This window comes from Phocoena phocoena, chromosome 4 (assembly GCF_963924675.1).
Source record: "Phocoena phocoena chromosome 4, mPhoPho1.1, whole genome shotgun sequence".
Classification (NCBI taxonomy): Eukaryota; Metazoa; Chordata; class Mammalia; order Artiodactyla; family Phocoenidae; genus Phocoena; species Phocoena phocoena.
The window spans coordinates 40,040,876-40,058,612 of NC_089222.1; the positions used below are offsets into that span (position 1 = coordinate 40,040,876).

The window sequence follows — 17,737 nt, forward strand, 5'->3', positions numbered from 1 at the left end:
TAGAGAGCTTATTAAAACATAAATCTCTGGATTCACCTTCAGAGATTCTAATTCAGTAGCTGTAGGGTGGGCCTGGAGTTTGCATTTCTGGAAAGCTCCCAAGTGGTGCTGATGTTTCAGGTCTGCAGACCACAGTTTGAATGGCACTATTCTAGACAATTTGGGGAGTCATAAATGAACCTTTGTTCTGAAGCGTGGACCCAGTAGCCTGGCAGTTCTCTCCGAAGGTCCTTTATTAGGGGTTTCCTTTTTCTGCTATGGAACTGAGATTGCTGGTCTGGCAGGTGGGTGAAAGGCATTGTGATCAGTTAACTATATAGAATTTATCCTTATCGACCGTCTTGTAGGTAGGGAAAAAGATCAAGCCTATTCAGTGGACAAGGCATTTCTCACTCTTACTTTTTGTTTGACAACTAAGTAATGACAGCAAAGTTTATCTCTCACTCCTTAGAATGTAAGGGACAAGGATTTTTATCAGGTTTATTCGCTGCTGTGTACCCAGCCCTAGAACTGTCTGGTACAAAATAGAGACTCAGAAAAGATTTTTAAGTAAATGAATAAATCTGCTTCCTCAGAATTACCAGGGCACAGGTTTCTGTCTACTGAAGCAGAGGCTTTTAAACATTGTTGTACATCAGAACCACGGGCCTCTCACTGTTGTGGCCTCTCCCGTTGTGGAGCACAGGCTCTGGACGCGCCGGCTCAGCGGCCATGGCTCAAGGGCCTAGCCGCTCCACAGCATGTGGGATCTTCCCAGACCGGGTCATGAACCCGTGTCCCCTGCATCCACTGCGCCACCAGGGAAGCCCAGGTGGAACTTCTTAACATACCTGCCCCCTTTCCCAGCCCTAGACCACTGGGTATGTACATTTTGAAAGGAAGATTCTGACGTGAAAGACTAAGAAGCAGGGAGCTTGCCAGAATGGAAAAAATTAAGTTCTGAAGAGCATTCTTTAGGACAATAAGAATTATTTTCTGACTACTTGCAATTATTTGCAATTGGCTTCTTTTCCCTTTTTTTTTCCCCCAGGAATGTGTTTTCTGAAAAGCTTGTTATTTTTCGACGTTAGATTCCATTTTTAAAGAAATCCTTTTAAAATGTTAAGACTGATGTTTCTAAATATCAAGTATATCCATTTCTCTGTTTTGTATTTTATTTGTGACTCTTACCTGTCTGGCCCCTACAGGGATGGAGAACTGAGGTCAAGGTTGAAGAGTCTGTCATAATTAGTAACCTTTTTTTTTTTAAACTACAGAATGGAGTGTTCTGTGTTAAAAACTGCTATTAATGAAAAGGAATAGTCAAGTCTCTAATCCTGCTTGTCAGAGACTGTGATATTCTTTTTTTTTTAAAGATTATGAAAACTACTGATACATGGAGTTTTTAATAAATTTATTTTTGGCTACATTGGGTCTTTGTTGCTGCACGCGGGCTTTCTCTAGTTGTGGCGAGTGGGGGCTACTCTTCCTTGCGGTGCGCAGGCTTCTCATTGTGGTGGCTTCTCTTGTTGTGGAGCATGGGCTCTAGGCGTACAGGCTTCGGTAGTTGTGGCTTGTGGGCTCTAGAGCACAGGCTCAGTAGTTGTGGCTCATGGGCTTAGTTGCTCTGCGGCATGTGGGATATTCCCAGACCAGGGCTCGAACCCGTGTCCCCTGTATTGGCAGGCAGATTCTTAACCACGGCGCCACCAGGGAAGTCCCGACTGTGATATTCTGATTAATTTGGTTAATAGAATTTTCAAGTACAGTTGACCATTGAACAATGTGGGGGTTAGAGGTGCTGATCCCCCCGTGCAGTTGAAAATCCAAGTATAACTTTTGACTCCCCCAAAACTTAACTACTAATAGCCTACTGTTGACTGGAAGCCTTACGTGTAACACAGTTGATTGACACATATTTTGTATGTTACATGTTGTATTCTTACAATAAAGTAAGCTAGAGAAAAGAAAATGTTAAAGAAAATCATAGGGAAGAGAAAATACATTTGTAGTATTGTACTGTATGTATCAATATGGAAAGTAATACCTACATCAGTAAAAGCTTATATGAGTCAAAGCACTGTAGATGTTATATGTATTACTAACACTAGGTATCAAAAATGAAAAGATAAAATATGAAAAGAAATTCATATTTATATACAGGTATAACAATTCCTACATTGATAAGGAAGAAGCAGCACTCTGCTGCTTTATGGTAGCCTGGTATAATGGATGTAATGCAGTAGCCTGTCTGTATGCTAATGAATGAGTCGTCGTAGAATTTTTACGGCATATCATATAATCATATTCATAATACAGTATTGGAAGCATTGTGACTTTAAAAAAAATTACTTGTGATGATACACAGTTTCTTTAATTATGTGAGAAAGGCACACTGTATGGTGATATAATTCTTTGAAAGCAAAGCTATAAAACAGTAAGAAAACTAACACATTAATTTCATATTAAATATCACTTATCTTATTCCTATATAATGATAGGCTGTCCACTTCAATACAAGTTTTGTATACAATGTTATACACATATATTTTTTCATGTTTATTGAAAAAAATCCGTGTATAAGTGGACCTGTGCAGTTCAAACCTGTGTTGTTCAAAGGTCACCTGTACTCATGGGTTTTGGAGTCAGTTTAGCTTTGAATCATGGCTCATCTGTTTACTAGTAGTACAACCTTGAGCAGCTTGCTTTGCTTGTTTAAAGTATTTTGCCCACTATTCTGAATTTTAAAGATTCACAGTTTTCTTATTTGTGATTTTAACGCAAATATATCAGAGCTCTTATCTAAAAAAATATTTTGGCCATTAGTTTATCTTTTTCATTGGTGCTTATATGTTTAATTGAATATTCTTTTTTTAAATTAATCTTTATTGGAGTATAGTTGATTTACAATTTAACTGAATATTCTTAAAGTACCAAAATAAAACATTTCTACTTTTAGTCAGGTTGTTCGATATGGGGAAATTCCAGCAGAATTCAGGGCGGCGGCAGCTGACCACCGGCAGGAGCTGATTGAATGTGTTGCTAATTCAGATGAGCAACTTGGTGAGATGTTTCTGGAAGAAAAAATTCCCTCAATTTCCGATTTAAAGGCAAGTGCTCTCAAAATTAATCTTATATTAATAAGAAAAAGGGCTTTTGGTTTTTTTTTTTTGCAGGGAAGGGACATGGTGCTTTTATGCAGGGGTTTTATTAATGAAATCGGAGCAAAGTTGTTAACATAATTGGTTTCTTAAAAAAATACTTGACATGGCAAATTATTCTCTTTTTTTAAGTAGTGAGTTATGTAAAATGGGAAAAGAGTCATAGTTCTAGGAAAAAAGATACTTACACTGCCAACCTCTTGGACATAGTCTTATTAAGAAGAAAGAAGATAAATTAGAAATGTACCCTGTTGTACTATTTGGAAGGCTGTATAGATTTTTTTACTTGATTGTTCAGCTCTTAAAAAATAAAGAGAAGATCCCTGCCTAAAACTGGTATTCAGTTTGTAAATAGACTGTTCTCCATAGAAGATAACAAATGGCCAATAAGCACATGAAAAGATGCTCAGCATCACTAATCATTAGGGAAAGCAAATCAAAACCGCAATGAGATACCACTTTACTTATTAGGATGACTATTATTTAAAAAACAAAATAAGTGTTGGTGAGGATATGGAGAAATTGGAACCCTTGTGCATTGCTGGGGAATGTAAAATGATGCATGTACTGTGGAAAGCAGTATGGTGATTTCTCAAAAATTAAACCTAGAACTGCCATATGATCCAGCGATTCCACTTCTGTGTACCCAAAAGAATTGAAAGCAGGGACCCAGATATTTGTACACCAATGTTGATAGCAGCGTGATTCACAATAGCCAAAAGTTGGAAACCACCCAATGTCCATCAATGGATGAATAAACAAAATTGGTATATTCATACAATGGAGGGTATGTTTTGGCTTTAAAATGGAATCAGATTCTTATACATGCTACAGTATGGGTGAGTCTTGAGGACATGACGTTAAGTGAAATAAGCCAGACGTAAAAGGACAAATACTGTATGATTCCACTTCTGTGAGGTACCCAGAATAGTCAAATTCCTAGAGACAGAAAGTAGAATAGTGGTTACCAGGGGCTGGGGGTGGCGGTGAAGAATGGGAAGTTTAGTGGGTACAGAGTTCCAGTTTGGGACGGTGAAAAGTTCTGGAGGTGGATAGTGGTAACAGCAATGTGAATGTACTTGATGCCACTGAACTGTACACTTAAAAATTGTAAAGATAGTCAATTTTGTTATGTATATTTTATCATAAAAATAAAAATCATAAAAAGACTGATATTTATTTTGCCAAACCACTTGGTGCCCTTAGCAGATATCAGACAAGTAATTATTGTGTGTAAGACATTGCAGTCAGGGAGTTTATAGATCAAATGCACAAGGAAAGAACCCTATTGAAGCTGAGATGATTACTAATATATCTTATAGCTTGAGTTCTTTACCATTCACAAAGGCCTTATCACCTCAGCTCTCTGATGAGTAAGGAGCACCACGTAGGAAAGTATAGGTCTGGGCCTTAATTAAAGTCAAGCACCGTAACCCAGGAACCACAGTAGAGAGTTAGGTTTCGATCTATGAAAGGGAATATGTCAGATTCTGTGATTCACTAGGAGTAAGGACTCAGCACATAATCACACTCATGGCTATGATTTATTACAGTGAAAGGATACAAAGCAAAATCAGCAAAGGGCAAAGGCACATGAGGTGAAGTCCAGAAGAAACCAGGCGTAAGCTCCCAGGCATCCAGTGCAGTCTTGCAGTGCTTGCCTGTTTCCTCCAGCGGAAAGTTGTGAGTGCACCTGTGAAATGACGTCTACCAGGGAAACTCATTAGAAACTCAGTGCCAAGGTTTTACTGGGGGCTGGTCACATAGACACCCGTTGCCTAGCATGTACCAAATTCCAGACTCCCAGAAGGAAAGTAGGTGTTTAGCACACATCACAGTGTTTGTACAACAGTATAGGCACAGTGAACCAGTCTTACCAGTTCTGGGAATGCTGGGAAACTCCCAGAAATCCAGATCCCCAGGCCTCAGCCAGGGGCCCAGCCTTGCAAGCAGGCCTTTATAAGGGGGACAGTTTCAGCCCTGCTGTGTTTACTGTTTTCTGCCAGGATACATGGATGTACTTTAGTTTCTATGTTGTTGGATATATTGTTATTAGGGACAGTGGAAAGGCAACGGTTTTCAAGTATGAATGTGATTCTTATAAAAGTAAGGGAAATTTTCCGGAAAATAAAGCTTTTGTTAGGCTGGTATAGGGTTAGCTTTAATTTCTCCTTGTTTCTATTTATCAACCACCCCCATGTGTTTCTCTATTCAATGGATATAAAGTTAAGCGTGGTAAGATTCATATGTTCCTACTGCTGCATATAGGGAGGGTTGGAAAGTCAAAGACATGACCTTGTGGCCTAGGGTAGCCTAAGTGATTAGTGACCAAGCCATTTCTGGTCCCTAGCAACAGCAAAGGCAAGTGTTTTAAGATAGCTCCAAATAGTAATTGCTTTCTTACCATGCCTATTTTCTCCTTTTTATACTCCTTTTATTGTGCTCAGCTGTTATCCTACTTTTCATTGTGATGTTTAGAAATTGTGGTTATAAATGTTTTGCTTTAAGCTTTTTAGGATAACTAGTTTTCTGTTTTTCCTGAGGACTGAGAAATAATTGTATGCAGCTGCATATTTCTGCGGTGGTGGGTTGTGGCCACAGCACAGCACTGCTGTTGGCCTCTTCCAGCTGCTAGAGCTAAAGTCCACTGCTCCCTCTGAGGCCAGTAGCCCGTAAGGATTGAGGCTGGGACACATGGACGGTGCTTGCACGAGGGGTTGGGACACGACCAGGAGGTCGTTATTTTAGAGCCTTGTTACTATCACTGCCCTTAATTTATGAGCAGTTTGTACTATTTGGCTTCCTATATGTATGTCCTTTAAAAAAAGAAAACAAATCAGTTAAATGTTTTTTGTTCTTTTTTTTTCTTGCGGTACGCGGGCCTCTCACCGCCACGGCCTCTCCCGTTGCGGAGCACAGGCTCCGGACGCACAGGCTCAGCGGCCATGGCTCACGGGCCCTGCCGCTCCGCGGCATGTGGGATCTTCCCGGACCGGGGCACGAAACCATGTCCCCTGCATTGGCAGGTGGACTCTCAACCATGGCGCCACCAGGGAAGCCCTAAATGTTTTTTTAATAGGTGATACTTTCATATCGTTTAAACTTTCGTATCATTTAAACATTTAACAACTATACAAAGGTACACAGGAAAAGTCTCCCACCTGGCTCCCATCTGCCCAGTTCTCTGCCCTGTCCCTAAAACAGGTTGCCGGTTAATAGTTTCTGGTGTATCTTTCCAGAGACCTGTGTGTGTGTGTGTATTGCTGTTCCCTCTATTTTACACAATTGTTCACATACTGTTTACACTGTTCTGTGTGTTTATTTTCTATGTGTGTATATATATATCTTTTTCTTGCCAAATTGAAAGGTAGTGACATTCCAGGAGTGTTGAAAGCAATTGCAGTGTTGAAAGTTAAATAGCCTTTTTTCTTTTCTTTTCTTTTTTTGTATTTTGATCTTAAGTTATAGAGAACCTGATTCCAGTCTTCACCAGAGCCAGTACTCCAAAGAGTATCAATTCATTTCATTCATTTGTCGCTTTGTAATTGATCTGAAACACAAAATGTAACTTTAAGATAAACTAATCATTAATTTTTTTCGTTTGTAGCTCGCAATTCGAAGAGCCACTCTAAATAGGTCATTTACTCCTGTCTTTTTGGGAAGTGCCTTGAAGAACAAAGGAGTTCAGCCTCTTTTAGATGCTGTTTTAGAATACCTCCCAAATCCATCTGAAGTCCAAAATTATGCTATTCTCAATCAGGAGTAAGTCTTGGAAATTGATTTTTAATTTATGCACAAAGACTTTAACATTTGTGCACTGGGAAAGTATTTAAGAATGGTTCTTGTAGTTGCGATTGTGGGGTTTTCCCCATAATTTACAAAAATCAATCTCCATTTCTATTTGGGTAACAATTTTGGCATAGAGAAAAATATTTATTATACCTTCCCATATCATATTCTATTTGTAAGTTAGAAATATGATTTATTTCATTATCAAAGTTTACATCATTAGAAAATTTACTCATTTGGAACCAATTGTATTTTTTTTAATGCTTTAAGAAACAAAAAATTTGAAGTTCTCATTGATAATTTTTCTTTTTCTGCCAGACTATTTTTGTGTTTTTTATTCTGCTCTGGTCCTGTCACAATGCAGTAATTAAGGCCAGAAAAGTTATTCTTATTGATCCGTTTCAGTGAAATTTCACTTATGAATCAGCCCAGAAATGTTTACTGCACATGTGTTTCTTCTCAGATAATATTCTGATGAAACAAATTGATACAAAAGAAATATCAAATATTGCATCTCATAAATGTGTATTTCTTTTATTTTAAGTGACTCACAAGAGAAAACCAAAATCTTAATGAACCCCAGAAGAGACAGTTCCCATCCATTTGTAGGCCTGGCTTTTAAACTGGAGGTAAGTTGCTTTCTAATGTATTTAACTGCTATATATAGAAATTTTCTGTTAGGCTTTTATTCCTATTATAAAATGACTTAGGAAATATTTGGTTACAGGTTTTTCCACTGTAACGTTACTTTCCCCTCTACCCCGTTCCATATTGACTCTTTAGAAGAAGGTTCCTGGGCACAGCCCACACTTAAGGGCTGGGAATTATTTTCTTCCTCCTTGAGGGAGCAGTATCTATGTAAGTTACTTGAGATTCTTCTGTATAGGAGAATTGTGTTTTCTCCCCATATATTTATTTATTCAATCATTTATTTTTATCAGTATGGACTCATGGATATTTATTTTGTACTTTGAGTTATAATCCAGTGGTATGTTACTTATTTTGTTGCCAGATTGACCAGTTTTGGCCATTGGAGCTGTTTCACTTGGCTTCTGTGCCCCTTAGACATTCCACCGTATTTTGCTTTTTTGAATACTTCCTTACTTTCTGGCACTACAGGATTCTCCAGGCTTACGTTGTATATTCCCTGCCCCAGCCCTAGAATCAGCCATTTCTCTAAGAGCCCTGATTTCTTTTAATTGTGAATGGTATTAGAAACCAGCATTTGGGGACTGGGTGTGCTTTTTGTTGTGTTATTACTTCTGTGTATAATATTTTAAGTGGGAAAAAAGTTGGATAAGTTGAAAGTGTTAAAGAGTGGTTATTTCTGGGATGGAATTATATTGGGGGGGCTTTTTCGTAGTTTTTATTTTTAAATTTTTACAATATGCTTTTTATTACTTCTAAAACCAGAAAAAGTAATTTTAAATTAAAAAGTAGAAATAACATTGCAGTAACAATTTTTATGCATAAAGCTTTTAAAAATATATATTTAGGAATATTTTTCTTAGGATCCTCAGAAATGTAATTATTGAGTAACAGGTATGAAATATTTTAATATTTAATGATATATATTGCCAGATTGCTTTCATACTCTCAGAATTAATGTATATGTTAGATTATTTCAATGAATCTTTATCAGCATTGAGTATTGTTCATTAAAAATCATTACTGATTTCATAAATGAAAATAGTATTTTAATACTTCATCTTGCCTTAATTCCTAATAATAGAGAACATTTTTCCATATATTCATTATGGAATTGTATTTCCTCTTTTGTAATTGCCTCTTTATTTCTTTTGTCTTTCCTTTTTTAAAATTAGAGTCAAAGTGTTTTACTTATTTGTATGAGCCTTTCTCTAATAAAGTTTTTTAAAAAACAATTCGCAGTTTAAAATTTACATAGACAAATATATCAGTCTTTGTCTTTAGTCATTTTGTCATTTTTAACCTTATAAATCTTCCTCTTTGATTATATTTTGTAAATATTTACTTTTCTTTCTACTTTTTTGTGGTGGGGTTTCTTGTTTTGTTCATTGTTAACCCAGTTAGAATTTGGTTTGCTGAATGCTGTGAGGTAGGATCTAAATGTATTTCCTCTGCCTTCAAATAGAAGAACAATTGTCTAGTTACCAGTTTTTGAACAATGTTCAAAACTGGTTTTTGAACAATGTTATATTTTTTCATTGATTGTCATGTGTCATTTATCTTCTATTGACAAATGAATTAAACATTTTAGCTATTTATACTATACCCTATGGGCTGTTCAGTTTAATTTGTGCTAGTTTTATACTATTTATGTTTTGGAGTATTTAATATATTCTTATATCACTCAGAGTTATTTTCTATTTTTATCCATTCTTCTAATATTAAAGTCACTAATAAAATGTTTAAAAATTCCTCTTCTGATTTTTATTGCTATTGTGTTAAACCTGTAAATTAACATGGGAAGAATTGGCAACTTTTAAATACTTACCTAATAAGTTAGTGTTACTATTCAGGAGGAAATGATCCTTGATTATTCATTTTATATTCAGTCACTTTACAGAACTCTTATTTGTGTAGCTTTTCAGGTGACTCTCAAAGTTTCTCTAACATGTAGTCTAACTAACAATGTTAGTTTCTCCAACATTGTTGTCTTTCTAATAATTATACCTTATTTTTATGTCTTCTTGTATTAAACTGAACTTATGGAATAACTTCCTTATTATATAAATTTTAAAACTTTTTCTAATAACTTAGAGGAAGCAAAAGTAGTATCTTGGATTTTGATATCAAAGAACAACCATTTAACTTATCTATATTCAAAACTAGTATTAAAGTAGTTTATGACAACAAACTGAAGCATGTATATAAGTTGTACTACTAAAACTGATAGCAAATATTTGAAGGTAGTTGTGCAGTTTCCCTCTTAACTTTGATTCCTGTGTTTCTTTTTTATTCTTTCTGACCTTATCCAATCTTGACTTCTAGGCAGGTCGATTTGGACAGTTAACTTATGTTCGAAATTATCAAGGACAGTTGAAGAAGGGTGATACCATCTATAATACGAGGACGAGAAAGAAAGTACGGGTGCAACGGCTGGTTCACATGCATGCCGACATGATGGAGGCGAGTACCTGGGCATTGTTGTGAGGTCAGGAATTTCTCTAATGCAAGTGAAATATATCTACCTTCTTGGTATCCTGAGCCCCACAAGAAAATCACTTCTAGTTGAATGTGTTTTCCTAGCTTCTTCCTTTTTAGTTAGGTGGGCTACAATTCTCATGTGGCACTTTGGTGTAGGCTAAATTAGCAAATGTCAGGAACACATTTTAAACCGCCATTTGTGAGTTAGCTGTATTTCCTCAGTGGCCAAGGTTAAGGAAAAGGGACATTAGTTCCCTAAGACTCGGAGCACAAGATTCAACACTTTCCTCAAGAGCTATCCTTACGAAGAGTATAATAGGTTTTTAGGACAGTGGAACTGTGGTTCTCAAAGGTAAATGAGAGTAATAAATTCATACATAACTTCCCACATTGTTCAGTAGATTTACTTCCTGAAATATGGAAGTAGAACCAACCCCCAGAAGGGCCATATTGATGCCAGAATTCATCTGAGCATTTAAAACCTCTGAGGGTCTAGTCTGGGAGATAAACTTTGGCTTATGGCTTGAATTCTTGAATTGGCTCTGAATCTGTCCTAGCCTTCTGTGGTCCATAGGGTTAAGGTTTGGCAGGAATACCAAGTGTGTGAGGTTGTCTCCTTCTTGCACCCTTTCTCAATTCAGCTCTATATTCCTAGAGAAATTTATTAGTCTAAGCAAAATGTTACGACATTCAGAAATTTTCAGTGGCCATAACTTTTTTATCTCCTGGAAAATGAATAGGCAGTCTTTCAAAATTAGACATCATTGCTCTTTTTTGAGATAGGCAGCAGGGGGCAGGCTAGAGGGATTAGTGATTGTTACAGCTCTTTCATGGGCCAGAAGCTAGGAGATCGATCTGTACAGCTGTGTAACCAGTAAAGCAAGACACACACACTTGCTCATTCACAGCCACAGCTGTTATTAATGAACTGTCAATATAAAAAAAGACTAGGAAGTTTAGAGGCACCAGTGCTTTATTCTTAGATTTCCTGTGTTTTTTTAACTGCCTGCATCTGTGAGAAATTAAGATTATTTTAAGTACAGTAGACTCCATTCTCCTGCCTTTGTTTTCCAAAACTTCCTTTGCAGGTTTTCCTTGTATGCCTTTGTCATACACATCTCATTGTTGGACTGTGGCAGCACATATAGTACTACATGTTTTTTGTTTGTTTTTCTTTCTGATAGAATTGTATTTTTTATTTTTTTGAATTTATCTTTTTAAAATTTATTTCTTAATTGAAGTATAGTTGAATTACAATGTTGTGTTAATTACTGCTGTACAGCAAAGTGACTCAGTTATACATATATATACATTCTTTTTCATATTCTTTTCCATTATGGTTTATCACAGGATATTGAATATAGTTCCCTGTGCTATACAGTAAGACCTTGTTGTTTATCCATTCTATACTACATGCTTTTTAATTCTATAGAAATAACTTTAGAACCATGAAGTTCTGTGTTCTGTCAGTACTGCAGATCCTCCAAGTAAAGATGCCATAGCTCGGAGTTTCCATTTAAAGTAAAATCTTGTCAGTTGAGGTGTGGTTTAAATAAGGGCCCTGTTGAAGGTATATCTTGCCGTGGTTGATTGTTGATGTTGCATCGATTCTGTCTGATTCCTTCTTTGTGGAATTCATGGTGAGATTCTGCCACGTTTGTTTGTGTACAATGTGTTTATTGTGCAATTACTTTTTAGTTATGTCCTGGTTTGTATTACTTGCAAGTATCGTATTGTATTCTTTATTTAGGATATTGAGGAAGTGTTTGCCGGAGACATCTGTGCATTGTTTGGCATTGACTGTGCTAGTGGAGACACATTCACAAACAAAGATAATAGTGGCCTTTCTATGGTAAGTCATTTAACTTCAAAGCTGTTTATCACTTGCGTTTCAAAAGTCTATGTTTTAGTACTTCAGAAAAACAACCACAGAAGTTTTCATTGAGCGCCACGGGCATCAAGTGTAGGTTGGTTATGGCTCTTTTAATGTCAACTAAACAAGTGCTCTGTTAGCTAACTTACCTGGTTTTTCGTAGTAAAATCATTCCACCATTCTCCAGGGTTTAGCATGGAGGGAAAATCTCCACCAGGTAACCTGGGATGTGTAGCGCTGACTCCTACCCTGAGATCTGCCTCCCCATTGTGGGCACACCTCTAATTGCTGTCACCATCATCAGGCTAGTCCCAGCCAAGAGCTCCTTCCTTATTAACTCGGCAGCTGGAGATTGGACCCTTCCCTCAATCCCCTAGAGAACTGTAAGAGCAGGCTGTAACATTTTGGCTAGACTCCAGGGGCAGCATGACAGAACAGAACCCTGCCCTGCAGGCAGGATGCAACTAGACAGTCCCACTTACTGTACACAGCCTGCCTTGTGGAACTCATAGGTCCCTTTTCATCACTGAGGGAGACTGAAGGGAAGAGCATGCTCGGGCAATTCCTGCCTTTCAGTCCCCGCCTTTCAGTCCCCTTTACTCCTCCCCTTTTTGCCCCCACAGGACAGTAGGCTCTTGCACAGTCTGACCATGTGTTCATGAGGGTGCTCCCTCTCCTGAATTCACTCAGTAAAGGACGAACATGAGTACACAGGGGATAGGTGGTTTGCAGTGAAGGAATTTACAGTGGGTTGTTTATATAAGAACTGGTCCAACCTAACAGGTGAGCACTATAATAGCTCCTGTACCATATGATGAATTCTTAATTTTATAATTTAGCTTTTTTATATAAAATACTCTCTAATGTCTGTGGTTTTACATGTGAAGTTAGGACACTGCAAAAATCATAACTCTGTAAAGGTTTTTGGGGGATCTAGATAAGGGGACTTTTTGACAAGTATTATTGATAAGGCTTTTTCTAAACTTGTCATTACCAATACGAAGGGACTGGAGGTTGTGGGAAGTACTCAGGTGTTGAGGCAAATAGACCCTGGTCAGTCTTACCTCTGCCCTGTGCTACCTGCTGGCCCTTGGCCAAGTTAGTTATTCTTCTTGCCAAGCCTTTAATGCTTCTATTTGTAAAATGGGGATAATAATATCTGCCTCTCAGAGTTGTGACTGATTAAATGAATATCATATGTATAAAGAGTCTAGTCCCTTTCTCTGCTTATCAGTGATGGCAGTATATTTTGATTAAATAACTTATCAGAAGATAGCTATAGCAGATGTAGCCACTAGCTAACAAGTATTCCACATCTCAGCATTTGAATTCATTATACGTAACGATTATGTTAAACTGAAAGTGTCAACAAACTTAAGGGTCTTAAACAGTTAAGTAAGTAAATAGATGCTTTATTTTTGTTATTTTGGGAGGGAGGAGATCATATAAGTGGACACCTATATATGTTAATATATTCATTTATTTAAGGAAAAACAGACCAAGATATATTTGTCTACCCTAAGATGTTGACTAGTATTTGTCTTTTGTTCTGTTGTAAAGGAGAACATTAAAATTAATCCATCCCTGACACATACGGTACTGTATTTGAATTCTTCTCTGTTCTTTGAAAAATATTTTAGGAGTCAATTCATGTTCCTGATCCTGTCATTTCAATAGCAGTGAAGCCTTCTAACAAGGTAGGAGTTTAATAACGCTCAGTATATCACAGTAAAAACTTGACCTCTTTTTTGTCTGTCTCCACAATGCACATGGTGTCTTGTGATAACCAGCAGTCTTATGGTCTCTATTTCCTCTTTTGGTATTCAGATCACCTTTTAAAATTTACCAGTCTATTAGTAGTAAGTACTTCACAGTATATTTGAAGAAGTTGATGGTATTAAAGTATTCATGAGACTGTACTTTATAACTCTTTACTATAGTAAAGGTATATCATTGGCTCTGGAGTGTTAAGTGTGAGTAACTTCCTAGATTCAGATCATAAGAGATGGAAGAGAGGCAACTGAGGCATTTGTCCTAAGTTGCAGAAAAACCTCACTGTAAAGTATATTAAAATATTGCGTAGATTAATTGCCTCATGGATTATAATACATCTCTACATCTGTGGTAGTTATGAAGTAAATGTCTGACTATAACATGGAAGGCCTTCAAACAAGGCTGTTTGGACTCACTTTCAAATACAAAGTTTTATGATTGGATTTGATGTCATTTAGCTTTTTAGCCAAAATTGCTTGAATAGGTTCTGCATATGCATTGCTTGTCATTGGAATTAGTCCTGATCTTGAAACACAATTGTTTAGTTCTTAAGTTAGTTACATTCATAACAGTCATTTTAACGTGATATATTGACATTAACTCATTCATGCATTGAGTGAATATTTTATGATTTCTTGTCATCTGGGTACTATCATTTACAGAACGTATTCTGATTTATTGTCTTGTGGATATATTAACAGCAACTACTTCATCTATTTTGAGGAACTGAGATTTTCCAGGCCCTTCTCATTATAGAAAAGAGAATGTTGAGGTGGCAGGAAGCGTTCAATCACTCTATCTCAGAAAGTTGAAAGGCGAGCTTTACATCTTACCACAGTGAGATGCCACAGTTTGTTCCAAGTACTTTGCCAGATTGGTTGCTTTTCCCTTCAGAAGATGAAGGAGACTAGAAGTTAAAGATATTATTCTTCTTTATTCCTAACTCCAGAGTTCATGTAAGACATTTAACTCTTGATAGTTCACAATCATGGAGGGAAATCAAACGCATCAATATTCAAAAGGTTTTTTGGTGTCTTGGGGTTGTCTGCTTCCTGGAAAATTAATATACATCAAATAATGAAATCACTGCATAAAATCCTGAATCTCAGTAGTGGGGCAGGGGTGATCTTCTAGTAAGTTGAGAGTCCCTGGCTAGTGCAGGGAAAAGGGAAATGACTTTGGAGATAGACTAACCCAGGATTCAAGCCCAGCTAGTTCTGTGGACTTGAGCAACTTGTCTGTACCTAGTTTCCTCACCTGTAAAACATGGATAATTCTGTCGTGCAGCCTTGTGGTTAGAATTCGAGATAACGTATACAAAACACATAACACATCTTAAGCCACATGTGATAGCTGTTAATATTGGTGATTGGGGCGTGTTAGTTTTCTTTTGCTGCCGTAAGAAATTAGCAAAAACTTAGTGGCTTAAAACAGCACAGATGTATTATTTTACAGTTGTGTAGGTCACAATTCGGACACAGTTCTTAATGGGCTAAAATCAAGTATTGGCAAGGCTGTGTTGTTTCTTTCTTGGAGGCTCTAGGGGACAGTTTAGTTCCTTGCTTACTCAGATTGTTGGCAGAATTCAGCTCCTTGTTGTAGGACTGGGGTCCTCATTTCCTTGCTGTCACCTGAGGGCTGTTTGTAGCTTCTAGAGGCTGCTCATAGCCCCCTTCCTCCTGTCTTCAATGCCAGCAACAGCAAAATGAGCCCCTCTCATGTTTCAAATATCTCCTGTCTCTTCTTTTTCTCTTCCCATCTCTCCACTACCTTTCTTCATTCAGCTTCCATTTTTATTTTATTTTATTAAAAAAAATTTTTTTTGGCTGCATTGGGTCTTCGTTGCTGTGCATGTGTGGCGAGCGGGGGCTACTCTTCATTGCGGTGCACAGGCTTCTCATTGCAGTGGCTTCTCTTGTGGCGGAGCACAGGCTCTAGGCATGCAGGCTTCAGTAGTTGCATCATGCAGGCTCAGTAGTTGCAGCACATGGGCGCTAGAGCACATGGGCTTCAGTAGTTGCGGCGTGTGGACTCAGTCGTTGTGGCTCGTGGGCTCTAGAACGCAAGCTCGGTAGTTGTGGTGCACAGGCTTAGTTGCTCTGTGGCACGTGGGATCTTCCCAGACCAGGGATTGAACCCGTGTCCCCTGCATTGGCAGGCGGATTCTTAACCGCTGCGCCACCAGGGAAGTCCCTCAGCTTCCATTTTTAAAGGCCCATGCAATTAAATTGGGCCTGTGCAGATTATTCATGATAATCTCCCCATCTCTAAGTCTGTAACCTTACTCACATCTGCTGGGTCCCCTTTGCCATGTAAGGTAACAGTCACAGGTTTGGGGGGATTAGGGCATGTCCTTAGAAGACCGTTACTCTGCTTACCACATAAGGAAGTTACATCTAAGGAGAATAAAGGTGCATCAGACCACATCCAAGCAGATAGTTTTGAAAGGGAGAGGTTTCATGTGCATTTGCCTAGTGTTGGTCTCAACTGCCCTCTTGAATCTACAGTAGAATCTTGGTAACCATGCTGATTCCTTTGATTATGTATAGGATTTCTAAAATATAACACAGTAACACAGATTCTGCTTTCCGCTTTATGGGCACTTTTCCACAAATGGACAGTTTTTGTCAATATAATAGGAAAGGGCATAGAGTTAAGTCTTGGACTCCTGTATCTTGGTGTGAAAAGAAAATTCTCTCAGTTAGCTATTCCCTGCTGTCTTGGCTGTGTGGTATCCAAGCTCTCATATTAAAAGGATATAGCCTAGAAACCAGATGGTAGATCATTTTTATTTTTTAACTGTTCGTGTATTTGATTTCATTCATTAAAGTTTTTTCAACAATTTCATTGCTTAGTAAAATGTGTAATGATTTTCTTTTTTAAAGAATGATCTGGAAAAATTTTCAAAAGGCATTGGCAGGTTTACAAGAGAAGATCCCACATTTAAAGTCCACTTTGACACTGAGAGCAAAGAGACAATTGTATCTGGAATGGGAGAATTACACCTGGAAATCTATGCTCAGGTAATGAATAACAAAGAGGTTAAATTCACTTTATTTATGTCTATGTTTTGTTAAAAGTCGATAATTCTCAATCTAATGGTTGTAAACTAATAGTGGTTCTTCAAGCTTCACTCTGGTTTTTGTATCTAGATGTGGTATACTGCTTCTTCCAGTGTGTGTTACTAATTAATTACTTTTGGTTTCTAAATCTTTTTATTCGTAAAACACTGCAGACTTCTAGAATCAAGGCTCAGGGGATTTGCAGTAAGACCATTGATCCATCCCTAGGTTATGGTCCCTTGGGTCGAGTGTATCCTGGTCTCAGCCTTAGGAAGACAACCTTAGGGAGAAACCTGCTGAGAAAGTCGGCCCACCAGTACCCACTCTTCAGGCCATTTCTTGCCTGTTTTCTTCTCAAGTCACTACTTGAAGATCATTATAATGGAGATAAACAAGTGGATAGATGGGGCCCCTGCTTACCTAGGAAAGGTCTTGTGTATATGTGAACGAAAACAAAATATATAGGACTTACGATTAAAAATTCTGGTTCTGATTATATCTTTGAAATTGAGATAGTAGAAAATTATGACAACAGATTCATATACTATTCCAGTAAATATGTAATAAAATGGAGCAAAGATAAAGTTTTAGTGGATAGATTAATTGGAGGTAAGTATAAATTAATCAGTCTAAATTAGAATTCATTTATATAAAATCTGTAAAAGCAGTTTGTATTGCTTAATATCATGTATTTATCCTCATAAGGTACTTAAGTGATTTAAGATTTATCATTTGCTTATCATATTTAAATGAATGCTTCTAAGGTAGTTGAGATTCTTAGGATTTTTCTTCCTTTAGTTTATTATTTTTTTAATTTAAATATACCAAAAAGATCTCTCCTGCTCTTTTTAGAGGATGGAAAGAGAATATGGCTGTCCTTGTATCACAGGAAAGCCAAAAGTTGCTTTCAGAGAAACCATTACGGCCCCTGTCCCGTAAGTATGCAAAACGATTAAACATAAACTATGAGG

At 37.4% G+C, this 17,737-nt stretch overlaps 1 protein-coding gene across 3 annotated transcripts in view; it reads left to right on the forward strand.

The window, feature by feature from the left end:
- The window catches only part of GFM1 (G elongation factor mitochondrial 1), a 42,048-nt gene that overhangs the window by 6,009 nt on the left and 18,302 nt on the right, over positions 1 to 17,737 (forward strand). For 2 of the 3 annotated variants that reach the window (XM_065876106.1, XM_065876107.1), the window contains 8 exons: positions 2,939 to 3,089; positions 6,748 to 6,902; positions 7,474 to 7,558; positions 9,903 to 10,040; positions 11,809 to 11,910; positions 13,572 to 13,628; positions 16,590 to 16,727; positions 17,619 to 17,701. In XM_065876106.1, the coding sequence (XP_065732178.1) occupies positions 2,939 to 3,089; positions 6,748 to 6,902; positions 7,474 to 7,558; positions 9,903 to 10,040; positions 11,809 to 11,910; positions 13,572 to 13,628; positions 16,590 to 16,727; positions 17,619 to 17,701 (909 nt within the window). The remainder of the gene's footprint in view (positions 1 to 2,938; positions 3,090 to 6,747; positions 6,903 to 7,473; positions 7,559 to 9,902; positions 10,041 to 11,808; positions 11,911 to 13,571; positions 13,629 to 16,589; positions 16,728 to 17,618; positions 17,702 to 17,737) is intronic. The other variant, XM_065876108.1, reaches the window with a different exon arrangement.